The sequence below is a fragment of the Dreissena polymorpha genome, chromosome 1 (assembly GCF_020536995.1).
Source record: "Dreissena polymorpha isolate Duluth1 chromosome 1, UMN_Dpol_1.0, whole genome shotgun sequence".
NCBI lineage: Eukaryota > Metazoa > Mollusca > Bivalvia > Myida > Dreissenidae > Dreissena > Dreissena polymorpha.
The window spans coordinates 89197329-89218148 of record NC_068355.1 but is presented as its reverse complement, the minus strand read 5'-3'; the positions used below and the strand labels follow the sequence as shown (position 1 = coordinate 89218148).

General features: G+C 37.8%; 3 protein-coding genes across 5 annotated transcripts in view; 1 reads left to right on the top strand and 2 right to left on the bottom strand.

Annotated features, from left to right (window-relative positions):
* Positions 1 to 1233: 1233 nt before the first annotated feature.
* LOC127839896 (E3 ubiquitin-protein ligase TRIM71-like) lies at positions 1234 to 4638 on the bottom strand. Its single transcript, XM_052368292.1, has one exon. It carries the CDS (start codon positions 4413 to 4415, stop codon positions 2484 to 2486), a length of 1932 nt encoding a protein of 643 aa, XP_052224252.1. The 5' UTR covers positions 4416 to 4638; the 3' UTR covers positions 1234 to 2483.
* An 848-nt stretch (positions 4639 to 5486) lies between these two features.
* Positions 5487 to 17518, bottom strand: LOC127839864 (serine/threonine-protein phosphatase alpha-2 isoform). 2 transcript variants are annotated; one of them, XM_052368265.1, is made up of 7 exons: positions 17321 to 17518; positions 16591 to 16722; positions 16093 to 16323; positions 12768 to 13096; positions 10141 to 10275; positions 6570 to 6657; positions 5487 to 6320 (listed from the first exon to the last, which is right to left on the bottom strand). In XM_052368265.1, exons 1-7 carry the CDS (start codon positions 17373 to 17375, stop codon positions 6310 to 6312), a joined length of 981 nt encoding a protein of 326 aa, XP_052224225.1. In that variant the 5' UTR covers positions 17376 to 17518; the 3' UTR covers positions 5487 to 6309. The 2 variants fall into 2 exon arrangements, with proteins under 2 accessions (XP_052224225.1, XP_052224218.1); XM_052368258.1 differs by having other exon boundaries at positions 5487 to 6657.
* A 103-nt stretch (positions 17519 to 17621) lies between these two features.
* The window catches only part of LOC127839798 (SH3 and multiple ankyrin repeat domains protein 3-like), a 53488-nt gene continuing 50289 nt past the window's right edge, over positions 17622 to 20820 (top strand). For both annotated transcript variants that reach the window (XM_052368187.1, XM_052368194.1), the window contains exon 1: positions 17622 to 17909. In XM_052368187.1, the coding sequence (XP_052224147.1) occupies positions 17891 to 17909 (19 nt within the window). In that variant the 5' untranslated portion in view covers positions 17622 to 17890. The remainder of the gene's footprint in view (positions 17910 to 20820) is intronic.

The following is a 20820-nucleotide window of genomic DNA, read 5'->3' as shown; positions in this document are numbered from 1 at the left end:
TTTGTAACACTGTTTTACTGCGTGTTCAGCATGAAACAGTTTTATCTCTAATAAAAAGGCTTTATAGATAGAACAGTTTTACACTCAATCCCGACATCAATACAGTTTGTGCGTACATCTTTTATTTTCAGAGGATTTTCAGCGCGAGAACGTTGTGTACTTAAAGGCCATGTTCTCATATTTAGTACTGACTTCCATATTCCTGTCAACATGTTATATGTAAAAGTATAAAGAGCAGTGGAAGCGATGCCTCACTTTAATGTGTTGCATTTCAACCCGCGAGGTATAAGGGGTCAGTTCGCGGTTAGTGTGTTTGAATGTCAGAGTTTATATACAGATCAGACCTTCTGTGCTGTTCGGAGTTCGCGGTCAGTTATATAATAGTTATATAATAAAGACGCTATAGCGTGAACTAGGTGAACCGGAATTTTCTTTACCACCAGAAAGATGTGAAATGAAGATATCCAGCGATATTATTTTATGGCATGTCAATAATAGATTCTTAATGTGTTTTCAACAATACCATGATAAATATTATTTGTAATTAATTAACAAGAATTATTCCATCATATTTACTAATGTATTATTGCAGCATATTGACTAATGTATTAAGTATGAGCGCGATGATTCTCGATACTGTTAATAATCGAATCAAATACACGTAGCAATTCCCGATAAACCACTCAAACAGGTTTGTTCGAAGAACGCGCGTATACATATTTAAAATATCGCGTGTGGCCGGTTGACTTTGGTTTTCTTTTTTGTATCTATAGGTTTATGACCAGCAATATGTAATAATGTAAAATAAGCCGCGAAAACTCCGCGTAACATCCCGTACTGCGTTTGATGCAGCTAAAAACTGCACAGAAAAAGATATTAGCTATCCTTGATCTCATTCATTTAAATCTTTACCTTCCATAAACTCCAACCACAATCAACGCCGTATATCTTTTTTAAAGATATTTCTTGTTACTTTATATAAGCAATCCTCGTACTGTCACAAAATATTTATAACGACAACGACAGAACTTTCCAAATTATTTAATCGTTTTGCGTTGCAAATCTTTATTATTTTCAGGTTTTAAAATCGTCAAAAGATGCATATAATGGATATTTTAGAGCAAGGTATATGTTCAGTATTACTTTTTCTTCACACATACCATAACTAAAACGAACATTTGCGAATCTGAAACAACTTTATTTAATTTTGTCAATTTACCAAAACATGGAAAGGCCCCTTTAAGGTGTCAAAGATCCAACTTACTCCCATACTACTGACTAACAACAGCCTTCAAACACGAAATAAAAGGCCAACTTCTAGGAAGAGTAATCTCCCGTGACCAAAGCAAAGCTGAGGAAAAATAAACGCATTCATCGGAGTCTACTGAGCATGTTATACCAACAGTTGGAGCAGTTACAAACACTTGGTTATTGAATTTTAACATTTTTATCAAAGTAAAAAATCTGATCTGTTATTGTTGGTACAAACCCAAGTAGATAATCAAACGCGTTGATTTGTCTATGCAACCGAAAGTGTGTGGTCACTGCCTCTTCACATACATTTTAATCATGTTTATATGTTTGGCTATGTAACACCTCAACATAAGTCATTGTTTTAAAATGCACGTATATGACTTGTTTCTCAGGCTTGATTTCTGCATGCTTGTTAAAAAGATATCAATTCCGGGAGCGGTCTTTTGTCGGTGTGACAAAAGCATATGCGCATATTTTCATCATTGGCACAGACGGATGATCATATTGTTCTTGTTTTGGGACTTACAGTGTTTATTGAGTTTAAAATGATTAAGACTTAAATTTTTGTGTATGCAAAATTTGGTAATTCACATATCTTTAGACAACACTGGGGTCAAATATATCATATCAAAATACTAAAGCGGTATCTTTTAAATTCAACAACTTTTTATTTGACGGTAAATGTTCATACTCTGTGGTATGTCAATGCGTCACACGTTTCAGATGACGGAAATAGTAAATTTATTTCTTATTAAAACAACTGTTTTAACGACCTTAAACGCACTGAAAGAAGGTTCTGTGCGTGCAACAAAATGTTTTAAAGAAGATAAGAGACAGGTTCAATATGTTAAACATAGTCTATGCAATCATATAAAATTATGCATCTTCACACACAATTTACTGCAATGTGTATTTTGCTTCATGCACCAACTTCTATGTAATCATTAGCCTTGCTTTGGAAACTGGCCATGTGCTAAGAATCGTCCCTGATAAACACTTGGAGTCTGCACAAGCTAATTAGGGGCAACATGTATCGCCTAGACTGGATTTTCTTTAAGAAGACTTTCTTTAAACGCAATTCCATAGAAGCGGAAAGTGTCGTCCCTGATAAGCCTGTCCGGACTACACATGTAATTATGGGACAACCTTTAACGCACATGCATTACCCAGTTTTTCAAGAACGGGGCTCAACTTGATCGGGAACAATGATTCAGTTTTAAGTTAACATCTCATTTCCATCGAAATATTTTTATAACGTCCCTTGCAGAGATTTTCGAATCGGAGACAAAAAATTTATTCCCATATAGCTGGAAGGCGATGTGGGCGGGGTTTTCGACTCCGTCGGCCGGCTGCAAGATCATCCGGAGCGTCTGACCGTCCTCACTGAGCTGGTGCACGTTGGAAGACTGGTTGCCGCACACGAACACGTTGCCCTGGTCGTCCACTCCCAGACCCATAGGGCATTTCAAGCCACTGGCCTTGAAGCAGTGTAGCAGACGACCGTCAAGCGAGAGAAAGTTCACCGAGTGCCGTTCGCTGTCCGTGATAACGAGACCGGATGCAGATGCCCGGATATTGCATGGAGATTTGAAGGTCGAAAGACCGAGATCTTTTAGTTTGATGAAGTTCTTCTCCGCGCAGGCTTCGATGTCGCAGACGGCGATGCCCGACTGGGTTACAAGATAAATGTGGTCGTTTTCGATTGCGAGACAATGATATGTTCGGGCAGTGTCGACATAGTCACCTTCACGCAGCACTTTTCCCTCTAAATGTATGAACTGAATAGCGCTGCAGCTAGGGTAGGGAACCACATACCTGGATTTGTCAATCATCGCTATATCACTCGGTTTGCTCTTTAGGACTATTTTACTCAGCAGACGACCTGTCGAGCTGAACAGTTTCACTTTGAAATTGTCATGGTCGGCCAGCAAGATGCGCCCGTCCTCTAGATATACTCCCCCGGATATATTACAGCGCCCCCTGTCGCCAGCGATCCACACCCTCAGACGCTTAACTTCCTTCACGCCTCGTCTCTCTAGCCTAGCTCCACGGATAATGTTTTCAGACTTTATCTGTTTGCTTCTTTTAATGCCGATATTACCGAACGATTTTGTACTCTTTAAAACATTTTCCAAAATCTGGTCCGCGGTGAATTCGTAGGTCACGTGTTGTATCTTAGACTTGCACTCGCGCAACTTTGTTTCGTACTCGCGGCATTCCTTCTCTGCCTTTTCTATGAAACTTAAAATGTGCGTCTCGCTACCCTGCTGCTGTACAGTCTCCACTAACTTTACCGCATTGGTGATTTGTTTACCCAAATTCTCGCATTCAGTTGTGAGTTCATTCAATTGATTTATCTCCAATTGATGACATCGGTCAAACTCTTCCAGAAGTTTATCTTCCAGACGACGCATTTCGTCTTCAAACTGCTCTCGTACCTGTTGTACCTGATCTACGATGGACTGCCTTTTCGCCTCCAGTTCCTCGACGATATTCCTGCGAGTGTCGATCATTTCTACAACCATATCTTCATACTTCGTTAGAGTTTCTATCAAGGTGTCATACCCACCACGACCCTCAAGCTTTCTATATTCCGTTTCCGTGGTTACCACGTGTTCACACTTCCTGTGTTCCGCCACCATACACTTTGAGCAGCAGGGCACCCTATGATCGCGACAAAAATGAGTTATTTTCTCTCTATGAAAATGACACGGTTCGAATTTCGGTATAGCCACGTGCGGATTCTGGGCGATTTCTTTCACTGAAATAACATTATGGTCCTTGAAAATTTTGAAGCCGCTGTGAACCGTTTTGCACACGTTACACTGATATTCACTGCACTCGCGGCACCACCACGTGGCGAGCGTCGATTCGCCGCGCCGCTGACATGGGTCACAGTCGACTTCCTCGCGCTGTACGGCCAGAATCATGCAGTACACGTGCAGGAAATTGTTTGTTGGGAACGCAGTCGCCCATTTTTCGCATCCTATGCCCGCCTCCGCTGGCGCTGTATCCCGTTCACATACGGGACAAGGGAACGACTTGGGCTGAATATCTAACTGCAGTTCTTGCCTCACGTGACTTAATATGTGCTGCTGTAGGCACTGCTTGCAAGCGTTGTGCAGACACGGTAACATTTTCGGTAAATTCATCGGTCCCATACATATCGGACACGCAAGCGTGTCGGCGAGAGGCGTCGGCAGAGCGCCGTCCCACTCTGACCGGAAACTGAGGCTGTTGTAAGTGACCGGTGTCAGTACGCGAGGTGTGTCGGGCGTCTGAGACCTGAAATCCGGTTTTTGACTAGAGCCCGACGTCGTAGACGGCGATGGACTGGGAGCTGCAAGATCCGTGGTGGTCGGATCCCTCTGGGGCGGCCGGAAGGGGCGATATGAATCCATAGTAAAATTGGTGTTATGTCCGCTCTTGTATACAACAAACCTAATACTGGGTAGCGCCTATACAACGTATGATCAAATTAACACGTGTTCTTTACAGTCCACCAACTGCGAATGCTATATGCCTACAGAGACAATTAAGGGGAATTTGAGACCTTGTGGATTTCAGTGTTGAGTTACGAACGATCAATAATACGGTGCCATATTGTTGACATTTTTAGTACAAGTTTCTCATGCCAGAAAATAAGTTTTATTTTAATTTAAAGACTTTGTGTATATGCTTTATATAGTTTTTATAGACTAGAACCCAGAGTATTAGTTAAACTGATGTTTGTCGATATTGCGTTTTGTGGGGTTTAATTTGTTATGAAAAAGAATTATTGCTTAATGAGAAAAACTAGTACAAACCACTAGAGCGGAATGAATGTGACAATATGCGGCATTATGCGCATGTCCACTGCAAGTAGTTCAATATTAGTCGGATAATCTGAGGATGAAACGTTACATTTATGAGAAAATGCCACATTTCTAATTCAAGGGCCGATATCGGTCGGAAAAATATTGGAGCGGAACCACCTGAACATAAATAGAATGCTGCAAATGGCGCGTCATTTAATTTGAATCTATTGTCTGGAACACGTAAAGAAATTATAAACCAAAGAACGTAATCTTGAAAATAAATAAGATTCCGTTTCTTTACAAAAATGGTTGCCAACACATTATGTGAATGTTGCTTTAGTTAGCACACCCAGTGTAGGCGTATCTTGCGTCGTGTATTGATGTAACTGGATTATCATATACGCTAAATACTCACAAAATCAGTAGTGAATCCAGTTGTATTTAGTCATAGTTTATTTACAATATACAAACGTCATTACATATATCAAATTAGAGAGCAAATATACGAGGTGAACTTCGTATGCTAGTCACTTGGGTGTGTTGTGTCAGACTGGGCTCCGATTCCTCCAAAACAGCGGTAGTCACATACAGTGACCAGACCCTTGCAGCCCCGGGCCTCAGAGTGCAGCACGACAGTCCCATTAAACACAGCATCAACCAAAAGTGATGTTTCAACCTCTCGAACCTTTTCCACAAGAGTCTCTCAGTAATGGAAAATAATCATTAGAAATACAATTCATTAATTATATTGAAATCAATAGCCAGTTTTGTAGAAGATATTGTGATAAAATTCCTTTCCATAAACTACACGAGATAAAACATAAAATCATGAGAACAAGAAAGCTTGTTACATGTACTTGTGAGAATAAGAAATAGGTTTGTTAACTGAAAAAACAAAAAAAACAACAGCAAAATGTTGCGTTCTATCACAGGGTTGTAAAGTCATTGATGGGGGCAATGCGAACAAATCAGTATTCTACACTGGGTTCAGTTTGAATTTATAATAATTAGGTGTGGCCTCTAATAATAGTGAGGTGCAGCCTCCTTTTCCATACACATCAATAATCAATACAAAGACAAATTTATCGACCAGGTACTTCCGTTTAAATAATGCAGTATGAAACACATTACACAACTATAAATGTCACCATAAAGTTCACGAATCTGTTTTCATTCGGAGTCTGGTATGTTGATCATGACACATTTCACTCAACCATTTTGAACAGTGCTTGTTATTCACAGAAATCTCACATCACATTCATTCTTGCACTACAATAAGATAAAACTAGATAAATAATAGTGACAGAGTCTAGCATAGAAACAATCAGTAATATCTATCCACAAATTAGTTGGACCATTTGAACAAAATTCCTCGTATCCATCACATTTTGGTATTTTAAGCCTTTTTTCCTGGACGATAGACATGAGTGTGATCATATCAGATCTGTACACACAAGTGTCTACAAAATTATCCCACAGTGCACTATTCTTGAGAGACATTCTACATCTTGCCCTTGCCTTTCGCACTTCCCCTTGGCGGTGTCACTGGGCGGCCTGCATTCAATCCACCATATGGAAACTTCTTTTTGTCTGCTGGTTTTAGGATCTGAAAGCAAGTTCCCATCATAAAAATCATCCACTCCTGGACACTTTGGCTTAACTATATAATACATCTTAATGATTAATTAAATTATTTTAAACTTTTCAAAAATGTTAAAAGCACTTTCTAAGGTATTGGTTAGCAAAACCACTAAAAATTCAAATTTTAGTCAAAATGTTTTGCAATCCAAAGGGCCTTAGTCTTGTTCCCAAAATTGTGAAGTCTACCCTCAACCTTCATAAAAAAATTTCTATGTGATTATTTGCAAAAAATACTTTCTAATTGATAACTAGTTATTAAGTACATAATTGCATAATCATGTGTTCAATAGCCGCTGTGGGAGCATTCTTAGATCCCCCATAGACAACTAGAGCTTTGTCACAGACGTGACGTATACCACCATGTCCCGCATTGACACAGACTATTTTGCATGCTGTCTTCACAAAACAAGAGAATCTAAATGGCGATTTGTAAGAATTATTATGCCATTATTATTTATGGCCATTTTGACCTTTGATATGTTGAATTCTTTCGCATGACCAATTACTAAGAACAAAATTAATGTTCAGAGTCATTTTAAAATCTCACAATTAATGACATAGTTATGGCCCGGACAAGCTCATTTATGGTCATTTTTCACTTTTGAACTCCAGGTGTGACCTTGACCTTGAAGATATCGATATAATTCTTTCGCATGACACATTGTCCAATGATCGTGAACAAATGTATCATGTAATTTTAAAATCTCACAATGAATGACATACATGGGTGAAAGTAGAAAATTCTCAAAATACTGAAAATAAAATCTGGGGGCCAGGGGGCCGGAGGCCCCCCCGAAAGCACCAGCATTTTAGCTTATTTGAAACAAAGAAATCGCTTCTCCTGAGCTGTAAGAAACCTGTATTTTAAAGTGATTCAAAACAGAAAACAAGAGATGTGTTTGTCAGAAACACAGTGCCCCCTATTGCGCCGCTTTAAAGCCATAAATTGGACCTTTGACCTTGAAGGATGACCTTGACCTTTCACCACTCAAAATTTGCAGCTCCATGAGATACACATGCATGCCAAATATCAAGTTGCTATCTTCAATATTGCAAAAGTTATGAAGAAGGTTAGTTTTGGTTAAAGTTTTTGAATTTGTTTTTTTGACCTTTGACCTTGAAGGATGACGTTGACCTTTCACCACTCAAAATGTGCAGATCTGTCACCACTCAAAATGTGCAGCTCCATGAGATACACATGTGTGCCAAATATCAAGTTGCTATCTTGAATATTGCAAAAGTTATGACCAAGGTTAAAGTTTTGGTTCAAGTTTTGGGACACACACACACATACAATGACAGACAGGCCAAAAACAATATACCCCCGATCTTTCGATCCGGGGGCATAAAAACAGTTAGTTTGGCTAGAATATATCACAACCTACTTCTTTAAAATTTCATGTAGATCAAATGTGAATATTTAAGATAACACTAAACTTTCTCAATTATAACAAATATTTAGAGTATAATAGAGATCAATGAACATGTTATAGCAATACATTTTCTGTCTTGTATTTTTAATTAATTTGTATATCTTATCTAGTTATTTACTACTGATTTGATTTCCACGTCAGGTAATTTTTCACATGCGTAACGTCCTCGGCGTGACACTTAAACGCCTTTTTCCCATTTGATTGGTACTTGATCGTTTTGAAACAGATATCACAATATGCGCTACCCGGAATGTTTTTTTTTAAACCAATCTCCGCATTTTTCTCCATGAGAGTCTCTTTCATGGAGCCATTCCCATCGCCACTTGTTTTCCACACCACTTTCAAGTTCTTTTGTGTTGTACCCCGAAGGCAAATACATGATTTGATCGTGTTTTTTGGTTTCGGAAGCAAAGTTATTTTGACTTGTCCGCCATATTTTTGTGAGAGTTAAGACCGTTTCGTAACGTCCATTTCCATTTGTTGACCGATTTACGTAAGCCAATCAAGACGCTTTTTTGGAAACCGAGTCAGATTCCTGATTTACTTAGAGTTATTCCGTGCGGTAAACCATTTCATAGACAAAGGAATCGTAAATTATCGACAGATTTCGCCAGAATATTCTAATTAGGTGACGTCATTCTGCCTTCTGCACGTGCGAAGGGTCTTTTGGCTCGTAATGGTACCCCGATTCCTTTTGCTGGAGACATGTTATTTCGGCTTGTAGTCGTTACTGTTTTGATGTTAAAATTCAGGTCCGATCAAAATCAAAGGCAGGGTTACCCCCCCCCACACACCCAAATATCTCCTCGGATTTATACGATTTGGAAAAACAACCTGATTGAAGATCGAATTTACGGAAATCCTAAATATTACGGAAAACTTTCACCCATGTGACATAGTTATGGCCCTGACAAGATCATTTACGTCCATTTTTGACCTTCGAACTTGACCTTGGAGATATCGACGTAATTCTTTCACGCGACACACCGTCCAATGATGGTGAACAAATGTGCAAAATGATTTTAAAATCTCACAATGAATGACATAGTTATGGGCCGGACAAACTCATTTATGGCAATTTTTGACATTTGAAATCAAAGTGTGACCTTGGAGATATCAACGTAATTCTTTCGTGCTACATACCGGCCAATGATGGTAAATAAATGTGCCAAATGATTGTAAAATCTCACAATGAACAAAATAGTTGGCCCAGACAAGCTCATTTATGCCCATTTTTGACTTTTGAACTTTAAGTGTGACCTTGACCTTGAATATATAAACGTAATTCTTTCGCACGACACACCGTCCAATGATGGTGAACAAATGTGCCAAATGATTTTAACATCTCACAATGAATGACATAATTATTGCCCGGACAACCTTATTTATGGCCATTTTTTATGTTTGAACTCAAAGTGTGACCTTGACCTTGGAGATATCGACGTAATTCTTTCGCGCGACACACCGTCCAATGATGGTGAACAAATATGCCAAATGATTTTAAAATCTCACAATAAATGATAAAATTTATAGCCCGGACAAGCATTTGACCTTTGAACTCCAAGTGTGGCCTTGACCTTGGAGATATTGACGTACTTTTTCCACACGACACACCGTCCCATGATGGTGAACAAATGTACCAAGTTATTTTACAATCTAACATTAAATGACATAGCTATGGTCCAGACAAACTTTCGGTTTAAAACACACTAAGTGACCACTGGACCTAGTTTTTGACCCGGCATGACCCATATTGAATTTCAAACTTGACCTTTACATCATCTAGATACAACTTGTGACCAAGTTTTGTTAAGATCGGATGAAATTTCGACCGACAAAGTGACTCCTATATAGCCCCCATTACCAATGGTAATAGGGGTATAATAAGTACTGGTAAAAGTCCCAGGAATCAGACTTGAGAGCATTTCTAATAAGCCATAAGCTTTTTATGCAATTGAACTTAAAACAATAGAATTAAACTAAACTAATAGCATGACATAAGACTTTAAACAAACCTGGAATGAGCACATAAGTGTTTCATCAACACTCATCATAGCACCAGCATTGTCAAACTCTCCACAGTAGTTGGGGGCTGAAAACAGGGTCACTAGCTGTCGCTTGGCGAAGAACTCATAGCCGTCTTCAACAACCTACAACAAGCATGGTACCCATGATAGGAACAAACAAGCTCAACCATGTTCCATAAAATCTCACAATGAACAACATAGTTATGGCCCGGACAAGCTCATTTATGGCCATTTTTGACCTTTGAACTCAAAGTGTGACCTTGACCTTGGAGTTATCGACATGATTCTATCGCGCGACACACTGTCCAATGATGGTGCACAAATATGCAAAATGATTTTAAAATCTCGCAATGAATGACATAGTTATGGCCCGGACAAGCTCATTTATGGCCATTTTTGACCTTTGAAATCCAAGTGTGACCTTGACCTTGGAGATATCAACGTAATCCTTTCGTGCGACACACCGTTCAATGATGGTGAACAAATGTGCCAAATAATTATAAAATCTCACAATGAACGACATAGTTATTCCCCAGACAAGCTCATTTATGGCCATTTTTAATCTTTGAACTCAAAGTGTGACCTTGGAGATATTGACGTAATTCTTTGGCACGACACACTGTCCCATGATGGTGAACAAATTTGCCAAATGATTTTAAAATCTCACAATAAATGATAAAGTTATGGCCCTGACAAGCATTTGACCATTGAACTCAGAGTGTGACCTTGACCTTGGAGATATTGACGTACTTTTTTCACGTGACACACCATCCCATGATGGTGAACAAATGTATCAAGTAATTCAAGTAATTTTAAAATCTAACGATACATGACATAGTTATGGTCCGGACAAACTTTCGGTTTAATATACACTAAGTGACCGCGTGACCTAGTCTTTGACACGGCATGACCCATATTCAAACTTGATATATACATCATCAAGATACAACTTGTGACCAAGTTTGGTGAAGAGCGGATGAAATTTCGGGACAGACCGACAAAGTGACTTCTATATAGCCCCCATTACCAATGGTAATGGAGGTATAACAAAAAACCCAGTGTTGATCCAATCTTTGAATCAGGCTTTTTCCGCTCCATTTTGGGAATACGCCACACTGGAATTTTGGGAATTTCGCGTCGTGAAAAGCCCCATTTTGGGAAAAAAGTATTCGCAAAATTGGCTCAATTGGGAAAAATTATCGCATGTAAATAATGTTTCTTATATTTCAAAGAAGCCGTTAACTGTTAAATAACGACTTTTTTGATAACTTATTATTAAAATTTTACAAAGTATAATAAACATATGAGATAAGTGCAGGTTTTTTAATCTGAATTTGGGGAAAAGGCCTGGCCTTTTTTAAGTGGAAAAAATCGTGCGAAGCGCCGGATTTTGAGAAAAATAAGGAAAGTCTCAAATAATCATTAGCATATTTTACAGTTTTTAAAACAAATTCAAGGCAACAGATAATTTAATTATGCAACACTTACTATTATCTACACCGGATCAGGTTAACTTATAGATTTAAAGGTAAAAAAAAAAAATTTTTTTTTTTTTTTTTTGGAATTAGGAATTTTTTTTCAATTGGGAAAAAAACAACCAGATTTGCATTGGAAATGGGGCCGAATTTCGGACCTGTGGCATAGGGCGGAAAAAGCCTGTGAATTGAACACTGCATATAGGCAGCATTATGAACTTGAAGCCCAACATTCTCCAATTAATGTCACTTTATTTTATGAACAAACATTAAACGAGGGCTGTTTGTAAAACATGCATGCCCCCCATATGGGCTGTCCGTTGTAGTGGCAGCCATTGTGTGAATACGTTTTTTTGTCACTGTGACCTTGACCTTTAACCTAATTACCTGAAAATCAATAGGGGTCATCTGCATTCACGATCAATGTACCTATGAAGTGTCATGATCCTAGAAAAAAGTGTTCTTGAACTACTATCCGAAAATCATTTTACTATTTCGGGTCACCGTGAACTTGACCTTGTGACCTCAAAATCAATAGGGGTCATCTGCGAGTCATGATCAATCTACCCATGAAGTTTCATGATCCTAGGTGTATGTGTTCTTTAGTTATCATCCAGAAACCATTTTACTATTTTGGGTCACCGTGACCTTGACCTTTGACCTAGTGACCTCAAAATCAATAGGGGTCATCTGCGAGTCATGATCAATGTACCTATGAAGTTTCATGATCCTAGGCCCAAGCGTTCTTGAGTTATTATCTGACAACCACCTGGTGGACGGACCGACAGACCAACCGACATGAGCAAAGCAATATACCCCCTCTTCTTCGAAGGGGGGCATAATAAGTTATGCAGTGTTAATCAACTTATGGTCCGCAATATCAAATATCAACAATGAAAAAAAACTGCTTTAACTTTTCACCAATTAGCAAATTTCTAAACAAAATTTTGCACAATGTAATTGTTGATTCTGTGCAGCGCACCAAAGTTACAAGTCTTCTGAATAAATGATGGGTGAAATCAGGTGTAATACAAGCTGACATGAGTGGAAAATTGGAAAATTAATGCCTACTATTCAATAAAACAACAAGGTTAAACCAAAAAGTCTGGTTAAAACAAAAAACAAATCTGATCCACATACCTGATGTGCACGACATATTAGATCAAGGTCATGTTTGTGAAGAAACTTGGCCACGACCTCTGCTCCAAAGGTGAAGGACACACCTCGATCGTTCTCTCCCCATCCCATGGTCTCCTTGTCTGGGTCTGACCACAGCAGGTCACACAGCAGGCCCTGGTCGGGCACATCTGTCGGCCGCATGATGCGCCGGATCTGCTCCATGGACTGCAAGTCGGGACTTAAACCACCATGACAACAAAAGATTTTCTCATCTATTATGGCTGCTATTGGTAAACAGTTGAAACAGTCTGTGAAGGTTTTCCATAATTTTATGTTGTACCGTCTTTTGCCTGGAAATATATTACATTTTTTAACATGGTTATATCAACAACAATTACACATCAACCAAGTGCATGTTACAGTAATCCTTAATGAATCATTTTCACTTGCATCTGTGAATGGGAAAGTGTTTTGTTTTTTAATTTATACCAAGTGGTATGGTTTTTACTTAATATGACCCAGTTTTCTACTCTGCAGAGATATCATTATCAGTCTCCGCCAAACTAGTCAAATTTTTACAGGACAGTAGGTCCTGTAAACTGGGAAAAAATACAGGACCTCCTCTTTTTTTACAGGACCTACCAACTACATAAATATATTAATAAAATAACACAAAGCGGCCATACATGGTACTTGTTTAGTTTGATGAAACATGTTCTGAAAACTATTGAACACATTTATCATTATAATTGCACTATGTACAAAAAGATTTAAGGAGCATTTCATTTTCATTTTGAAAATCCACAACACAGCCGGAGTCATCGTCTTGCACGCGACAATAAACTGCATGTAAAATGTCAGTTTCACTTGGCGAGCTTTCATCTTTATCTTCTTCCAACTCAACATGGCTAGTACTCGCATGAAGATGATCACAATTATTAATAACTATCTCGATTACGTCCATACAAATTGACATTTGTATCATTTAATAATCAGATTTATAATTATCTTAATCAGCGACTAGGCCGTCATGGATTTAGACCGTCCTGACGAGCATTTGTCATATGGTAACAGCGCAAAAAAATGGACCAATCAGGTGTATCGCAAAGTTCCGTAGTGTGTTGGAACGGAAAGACGCGATCGCTATTTTTATACCGAGCAAAACTTTCAGAGCCGTAAAAACATAAATAATCTACAATTTCTTTCTTTTTTTACCGAACAATCAGTCCTGTAAATTAGACCGACAGGCCCGACCTTACAAAATTTTACAGTACATGTCCGTCAGTCCGACCATGTTTGGCGGGAACTGCATTATGACATATGGTCAAATGTTTTGAGCAAGTTCCATAAAGATCGGACCATGAATGTGACGTAACTGTCGAAGACCAAATACAAACAAAAGGTGATCACATAAACTCACAATAAGTATGTTGTGCTAACTTAACATAATAATGCAACACATTTTTTCTAAGCAAGGTCAAAAAATATTTTCATACTGAAGGACAGTTAGTATCACCAAACAAGTAAGGCAAAAAAAATTAGGTCCGTTTCCGGTTGCCCAACCATGCCTCCCGAATTCGCGCCGACCCTCAACTTTTTATTGGGGGTCGCCAAAAAAACCCATAAAAAAAGAACAACAAAAAAACGTTAATTTTCATTCATATAAGATGTAATGTCAAGCAAACAAAGCATAATTATATTATATACATGTTTTCTTATTATAAGCTTTATGAGCCTTCCATTGAAGTACCAGAAGAAAAAAAATTGAAATAAAAATAAAAACAAGGGACAAAATTGTAACAAACCAGGTTTTTATTGCGAAAAAGTCTGATAAAGGGAGACGACTCAAACTAAACTTTTAAATTGAACAAACAAAATTAACCCCCTTTGTTTCAAAATAAATATATTTTTAGTTGTGGCGACCTTGGAGATATGAATGTGATTCTTTCGTGCCACACACCGTCCCATGATGGTGAACGAATGTGCCAAATGATTTTAAAATCTCGTAATAAATGACATAGTTATGGCCCAGACAAGCTAATTTATGGCCATTTTTGACCTTTGAACTAAAGTTTGACCTTGGAGATATTGACATAATTCTTTCGCGTGACACACTGTGTAATGATGGTGAAGAAATGTGCCAAATGATTTTAAAATCTCACAATGACAGGGGTTTTTTTTAGAGAAAGGGGAAGACGCTGGACGCTGGGTGAAAGGGGAAAAAAAGAGTGCGAAAGAGACATATTAGGGGAAAAAATAAAAACTGTTCATTTAAATGTCTATAACTCATCAAAAGAGGCTTGTCTCTGTCCTTTTTTGTTCTTAAACACATTTAACACGTATTAAAGTCAAAGTCCTTAATAAAGTTGCAGGTGTAGATCTAATAATGGGAAATGTTTTCAACTATATTTCTGTACTGGGGCCGGGGGACGATGTCAATTCTGTGATTTTAATTTCATGATGAATGGGTTGACGATCTTGATCTGCTACAGTATTGGAAGGGAAAGGATCGGCAGCTGGCGATTGTCTACTTTCACTTTCACAATGTTCGATGTTGATTACCTCAGAATCCTGCTGGGTTATAACGGTTTTCGATGATTCTTTCTTAAAAAATGCCTCGATGCGTTCAGTATATTCCGAGTCCGAATGTTTTATTTTGTTTGTGAAAGAATGCCAATTGTGAGACATTTTTTTCTGTTTTCACGTTAATATCTTGGCTTGCATATAGCCCGGATGAAAATTCGACTGGTTTTCGGTAATTAATTGACGAAACACGCTTCTCGCGCAAGACCGGTATCCAGTAAAATAGTCACATGATTATTACGATTAGTTGCCCAGTTTACATTTAAGAGCTATATTTAGAATAACTGGGATTCCCAGATTTTTTGTGTTCGTCTGGAAAGAGAGAGTGAGATCGTTGTACTTGGTGCAAATTGGATAATTGTCGAATGCCCAAAGGAAAAATAAACATTTCTTTGAGAGAAAATATTATATTTTGGTGAAAAATGATATTTTTGGTGGGAAATTGTATTTTGAGGGGGAAAATTCTGGTAGGGGAAGACGCCGAATATCGGCGTCACTTTCTTAGTAAAAAAAAAAACCTGAATGAACAACAAAGTGATGGCCCGGACAAGCTTGTTCCGCCTGCTGACATTTGCCAATCTAATTATCAGTTTTTTCCCTTGGAAAACCTGGTTTAAAATTCCCTACCTACCGACCCTCTTTTTTCCCAAGGAGACCAGAAACGGACCTAATTTTTTTTTGCCTAAGTACATGTAAAATTAAAGTAACAATAATTGACAAGCGACATTAAAGAAGAAAGCACGTCATGAAATTCTTTACTTACATTCGTCATAAAACCCATAGATGCGGTTAATACTGGCACATTCGTGGTTACCCCTGAGTAGGAAGAAATTTTCTGGGTATTTTATTTTGTATGCCAAGAGCAGACAGATAGTTTCAAGTGACTGCTTCCCTCTATCGACGTAGTCACCGAGGAACAGGTAATTGCTCTCTGGTGGGAACCCTCCATACTCAAACAATCTCAACAGATCATAGTACTGTCCATGAATGTCACCTGAAATCAAAACAAAAAGGCAATGTTTTAGTATTTTTATTCATATTTCATAAATAGGACCTTACTTTTTACTCCTAAAAAGGAAATAAAAATGTGGATGTACAAGTTCAATGGTTCCTGATTGAAGCATTTACTGCAAACGCATCCCTAAATTTGATTTAATCCGTATCTTTTTACTGAAAGTCATCTATTGTGAAGAATATCAGAAAGGTCGAACAAATTTATATTTAGAAATTTAGTTTCTGTAGGACGAAGCACAACACGTACCACAAATTTTCAAAGGAGCCTCCAACTCAAGAAGGATGGGTTGACTAAGAAACAGCTCCCGAGATTTAAGGCAAAGTCCTCGTATTTCTGACTCTGTCAACTGCACATTTTTTCCTGGACGTGTACCTCGAACTAGAATAAAAATTGGTTAAGATGAACAACTGTGATCATAAGTTCTTGATGATTTTCTGATTCATTTTTGGCTTAGCTAGTGCAGGGCCAGTTTGGGTACAATATAATGGCCGATGGCAAAAGTCGTATAAAAAATAAACAAATGAAAAGAAGCGTAACACTTAATAAACTATTAGCAGAACAACTATATAACGCTACTGATCCGGTAATGGTCACTTGACTGTACTAAGATCTAGGCAAAACATGTTTAAATGATCTCTAAACCAGAAATATTTATTCCATAACTTATAACTATTGTTTACATACTGATTTTTCATTTGCTTATTTTGAGGTTCCACTAGAACTGGTGCAACTCTGACAAGATGATTGTTCACTGCCATAACTTTGACAGTGTCACTAATGTCACAATTGATGACATGTTTAGTCTAGAATTAAAACTTCTGGTTTTAACCATATAAATACGCATACTCAATAACATAAAAAAGCTAATGCATTTAATACTTCTGTAATGCAAAGCCAATTTATTATTTAAGCGAATTATTACACAAGTCGATTGTGAATTGAATAACATTTCAGTCGCAATTACTGTAGTACTTACCTTCCAATAACCGTGCTATAATGCTATCTATATTTAATTTGTCTGTATCAGCCATTCCAATATAGTTTGTTGGTGCCAAATATGTTGTTAAAATTGTAATTACTGGTTTACAGCGGCCGATGTTCGATGATATTTTTAACCGACCAAATTATTGACGGCTGTTGTCAAAATGGCGGCCGTTACGAAGGCGGATTAATTTGCGTACAGAAGAGAATCGGTTCATCGGACTATTTTTGTCTTCAAAAATATATTTTAGTGTTCACCGACCGAGTTAACATGAAAAACACAATACATACAAGAGATAAATTCACTCTACTGTTTTGATTTTAACGTTTTATCGGTTTTTGTTGATGTTTACATTTCATCAAAACTTTGAAGATGAATTGTGGGTAAATGTAAACAAAAATGGCGGTCGCTTAGTGTAAATTGACATTTCGGATTCTATCGATAGATGATGATTTTTCGTCGCATAGGCAATGTTTCGGTTAAGTTTATTGACTGCGGTAAAGGATTGATTAACTTACACCTGGTGGACGATGACATTAAGTTGCAAAAGTTTTCGTATTTAAAATGACGATCAAACGGAGAGGTAATCAAGTTGTGACCTACTTGAAAATGATTTACACATTAACTTAAGCCAAGATTGTGGTTGAATGAACTTTCGAACATGAACGGGTCGGCCGAAACTTCCATTTAAAATTGACCAGTGATTATCTTTTTTTTTATCTTAATGCAAATTTTCGTAAATTGTTTTTTATTCAAATGAGTTGCACTCACCAAAACATGTATATCAATAATGTGTTTCTCTACAAGTTTATACCTGTCAATTTTCGTTCATAATAATTTATCTTTTTATAAGGTCATGACATATAAACTAAAACATGTTTATGAATAAGATCAGATTCTGATCACAGACTGACTGTTTTTCCCCTCTAACTGTTGCCATGGTAATTATTACAACTACCTAAATTGAAAGTGAAAGTAGTAAGACACTTTGTTTTGTTTGCTACCAGGGACATTGTATACACACATTATAGCAAGTTGTATATGCTACATTTTGCCGTTTGCTTGATACATATATTTTGTATTGTAATGTATTCAACATTATTTACACAGACAGTTGTCATAACATGGCTTGTTGTACATTACAATTGGTCAATGTCTGCTTGGCAATACTACTTAAATGTACCCCTGGGTAATCTCAAGTATACTTAAATGTTCCACGAGTACAGAAAATGAACTAAAACATACCCAGAAATTCTAACGCTTAATTGATCATTGTAAGCTAATTGTTTCAAATTAATAATGTTCATATTTGTGTCAATATTCTGTAAAATGAGTCCTCTTATTGAAAGGTTATCGAGACTCCTCAAAAAAGCATTGTGAGGCAGGTTTACGTTCAAAGAGGATTTTGTTTCCTATTCCATGTCACGTTTTACAACATAAAATTTTGGGCGGGAATAAAACTCTGGTACAGACTGTACAGTCTATATTGGCCAGATATGTGTAAGTATATATTCGGGATCAGCAGTTATTTTTGCCCATTTGGTAAAAGTACCAGTACCAGCCCAATTGGGAAAATTGTGTGCGAAAACCCCTGAAATTGGTTGTGTAGTCTTCATATTGGGAAATTGGTGTATTTGATTTTTTGCTCCCAAATACTTTAAAATTGATAACTACATGTAATTGTTGTCAAGTTGTCAATAATAATATAATATTTACCTTTTTTTTAGCTCACCTGATTGCTCAGGTGAGCTTTTGTGACCGGTCTCAGTTTTTTTTTCCTTCTTTGGAACCCGCCGAAAATCGGCCCTTTCCCCGCGGATTTTTGGTTCCCCTCAGCAGGTGAATTTTCCCCAAGACTTCATTTTTTTCCCCTAAAAAAAATAAAAAAAAAAAAAAAAAATTTTTTTGTAAATTTTAATACATAAGTTAACCTGATCCAGTGTAGAAAATATATATAGCATATTGCATAATTAGATTATCTGTTGCCTTGAATTTGTGTTAAAAACAGCAAAATATGTTGAATAGATTGTTTAAGGCTTTCCTTATTTCCCCCAAAATCCGGGTTTCGCGTGATTTTTTCCCCCAAAATCCGGCATTTCGCGCGATTTTTTTTCCCCTCAAAAAAGGCCAGGCCCTTTCCCCAAAATCAGATAAAAACCCCTGGGTCTTTGTCCGTTGTATGTCCGTCCGTCTGTCCGTTAACATTTGCTCGTTAACACTCTAGAGGCCACATTTCTTGTCCCATCTTCTTGAAACTTGGTCAAAAGCTTTGTCCCAATGAAATCTCGGCCGAGTTCGAAACTGGGTTGTGCCGGGTCAAAAATTATGTCACTAGTAGGTAAAAAAAAAAGAAAAAACTTGTAAACACTGTAGAAGTCACATTTCATGCCCAATCTTCATGTAACTTTGTCAAAATATTTGTCTCAATGATATCTTGGTTGAGTTCTAAAGTGGTTCCGATCCGTTGAAAAACATGGGCGCCAGTGGGCGGGGCAGTTTTCCTTATTTGGCTATAAAGAAACCTTGTAAACACTCTAGAAGTCACAATTTTTGCCCAATCATCATGAAAGTTGGTCAAAAGATTGGTTCAATTGATGTCTCGGATGAGTTCGAAAATGGTCAAGATCGGTGAAAAAAAACATGGCCCCCAGTGGGCGCGGCATTTTTCTCTTTATGTATAAAGTGGCAGTTTTCTCTATTTGGCTATAGAGAAACCTTGTAAACACTCTAGCAGTCACAATTTTTGCCCGATCATCATGAAAGTTGGTCAAAACATTGGTTTTATTGATATCTCGGACGAGTTTGAAAATGGTCGGGATCAGTGAAAAAACATGGCCGCCAGTGGGCAAGGCATTTTTCACTATATGTATATAGTGAAAGCATGTGAACACAGTAGAAGTCATATTTTTGGCCCAATTTTCATGAAATTTGCTCAGAACATTTGTTTCCTTGATACGAGAGTTGAGTTCAAAAATGGTTCCGATCAGTTGTATAACATGGCTGCTGGGAGGGGGGCAGTTTCCCCCCCCCCCCTTTCAAAGAAGAGGGGGTATATTGTTTTGCTCATGTCGGTACGTCCGTCAACCAGATGGTTTCCGGATGATAACTAAAGAGCGCTTATGCCAAGGATCATGAAACTTCATAGGTACATTGATCATGACTTGCAGATGACTCCTATTGATTTTCAGGTCACTAGGTCAAAGGTCAAGGTCACGATGACCCGAAATAGTAAAATGGTTTCCGAATGATAACTCAAGAACACTTAAGTCTAGGATCATGAAACTTCATAGATACATTGATCATGACTTGCAGATGACCCCTATTGATTTTCAGGTCACTAGGTCAAAGGTCAAGGTCACGGTTACCCAAAGCAGTAAAATGGTTTCAGGATGATAACTCAAGAACGCTTATGCCTAGGATCATGAAACTTCATAGATACATTGATCATGACTCGCAGATAACCCCTATTGATTTTCAGGTCACTAGGTCAAAGG

Bases quoted from the DNA above. Each gene is read 5' to 3' on its own strand.
- LOC127839896 (XM_052368292.1), bottom strand. From the start codon at position 4,415: ATGGGACCGATGAATTTACCGAAAATGTTACCGTGTCTGCACAACGCT.
- LOC127839864 (XM_052368258.1), bottom strand. From the start codon at position 17,375: ATGGCTGATACAGACAAATTAAATATAGATAGCATTATAGCACGGTTA. The intron at 13,097-16,092 runs GTAAGTAAAGAA...ATATATTTCCAG, and splicing joins CTATGGGTTTTATGACGAAT to GCAAAAGACGGTACAACATA. The intron at 6,658-10,140 runs GTTTGTTTAAAG...ACTTGCTTTCAG, and splicing joins CACTTATGTGCTCATTCCAG to ATCCTAAAACCAGCAGACAA.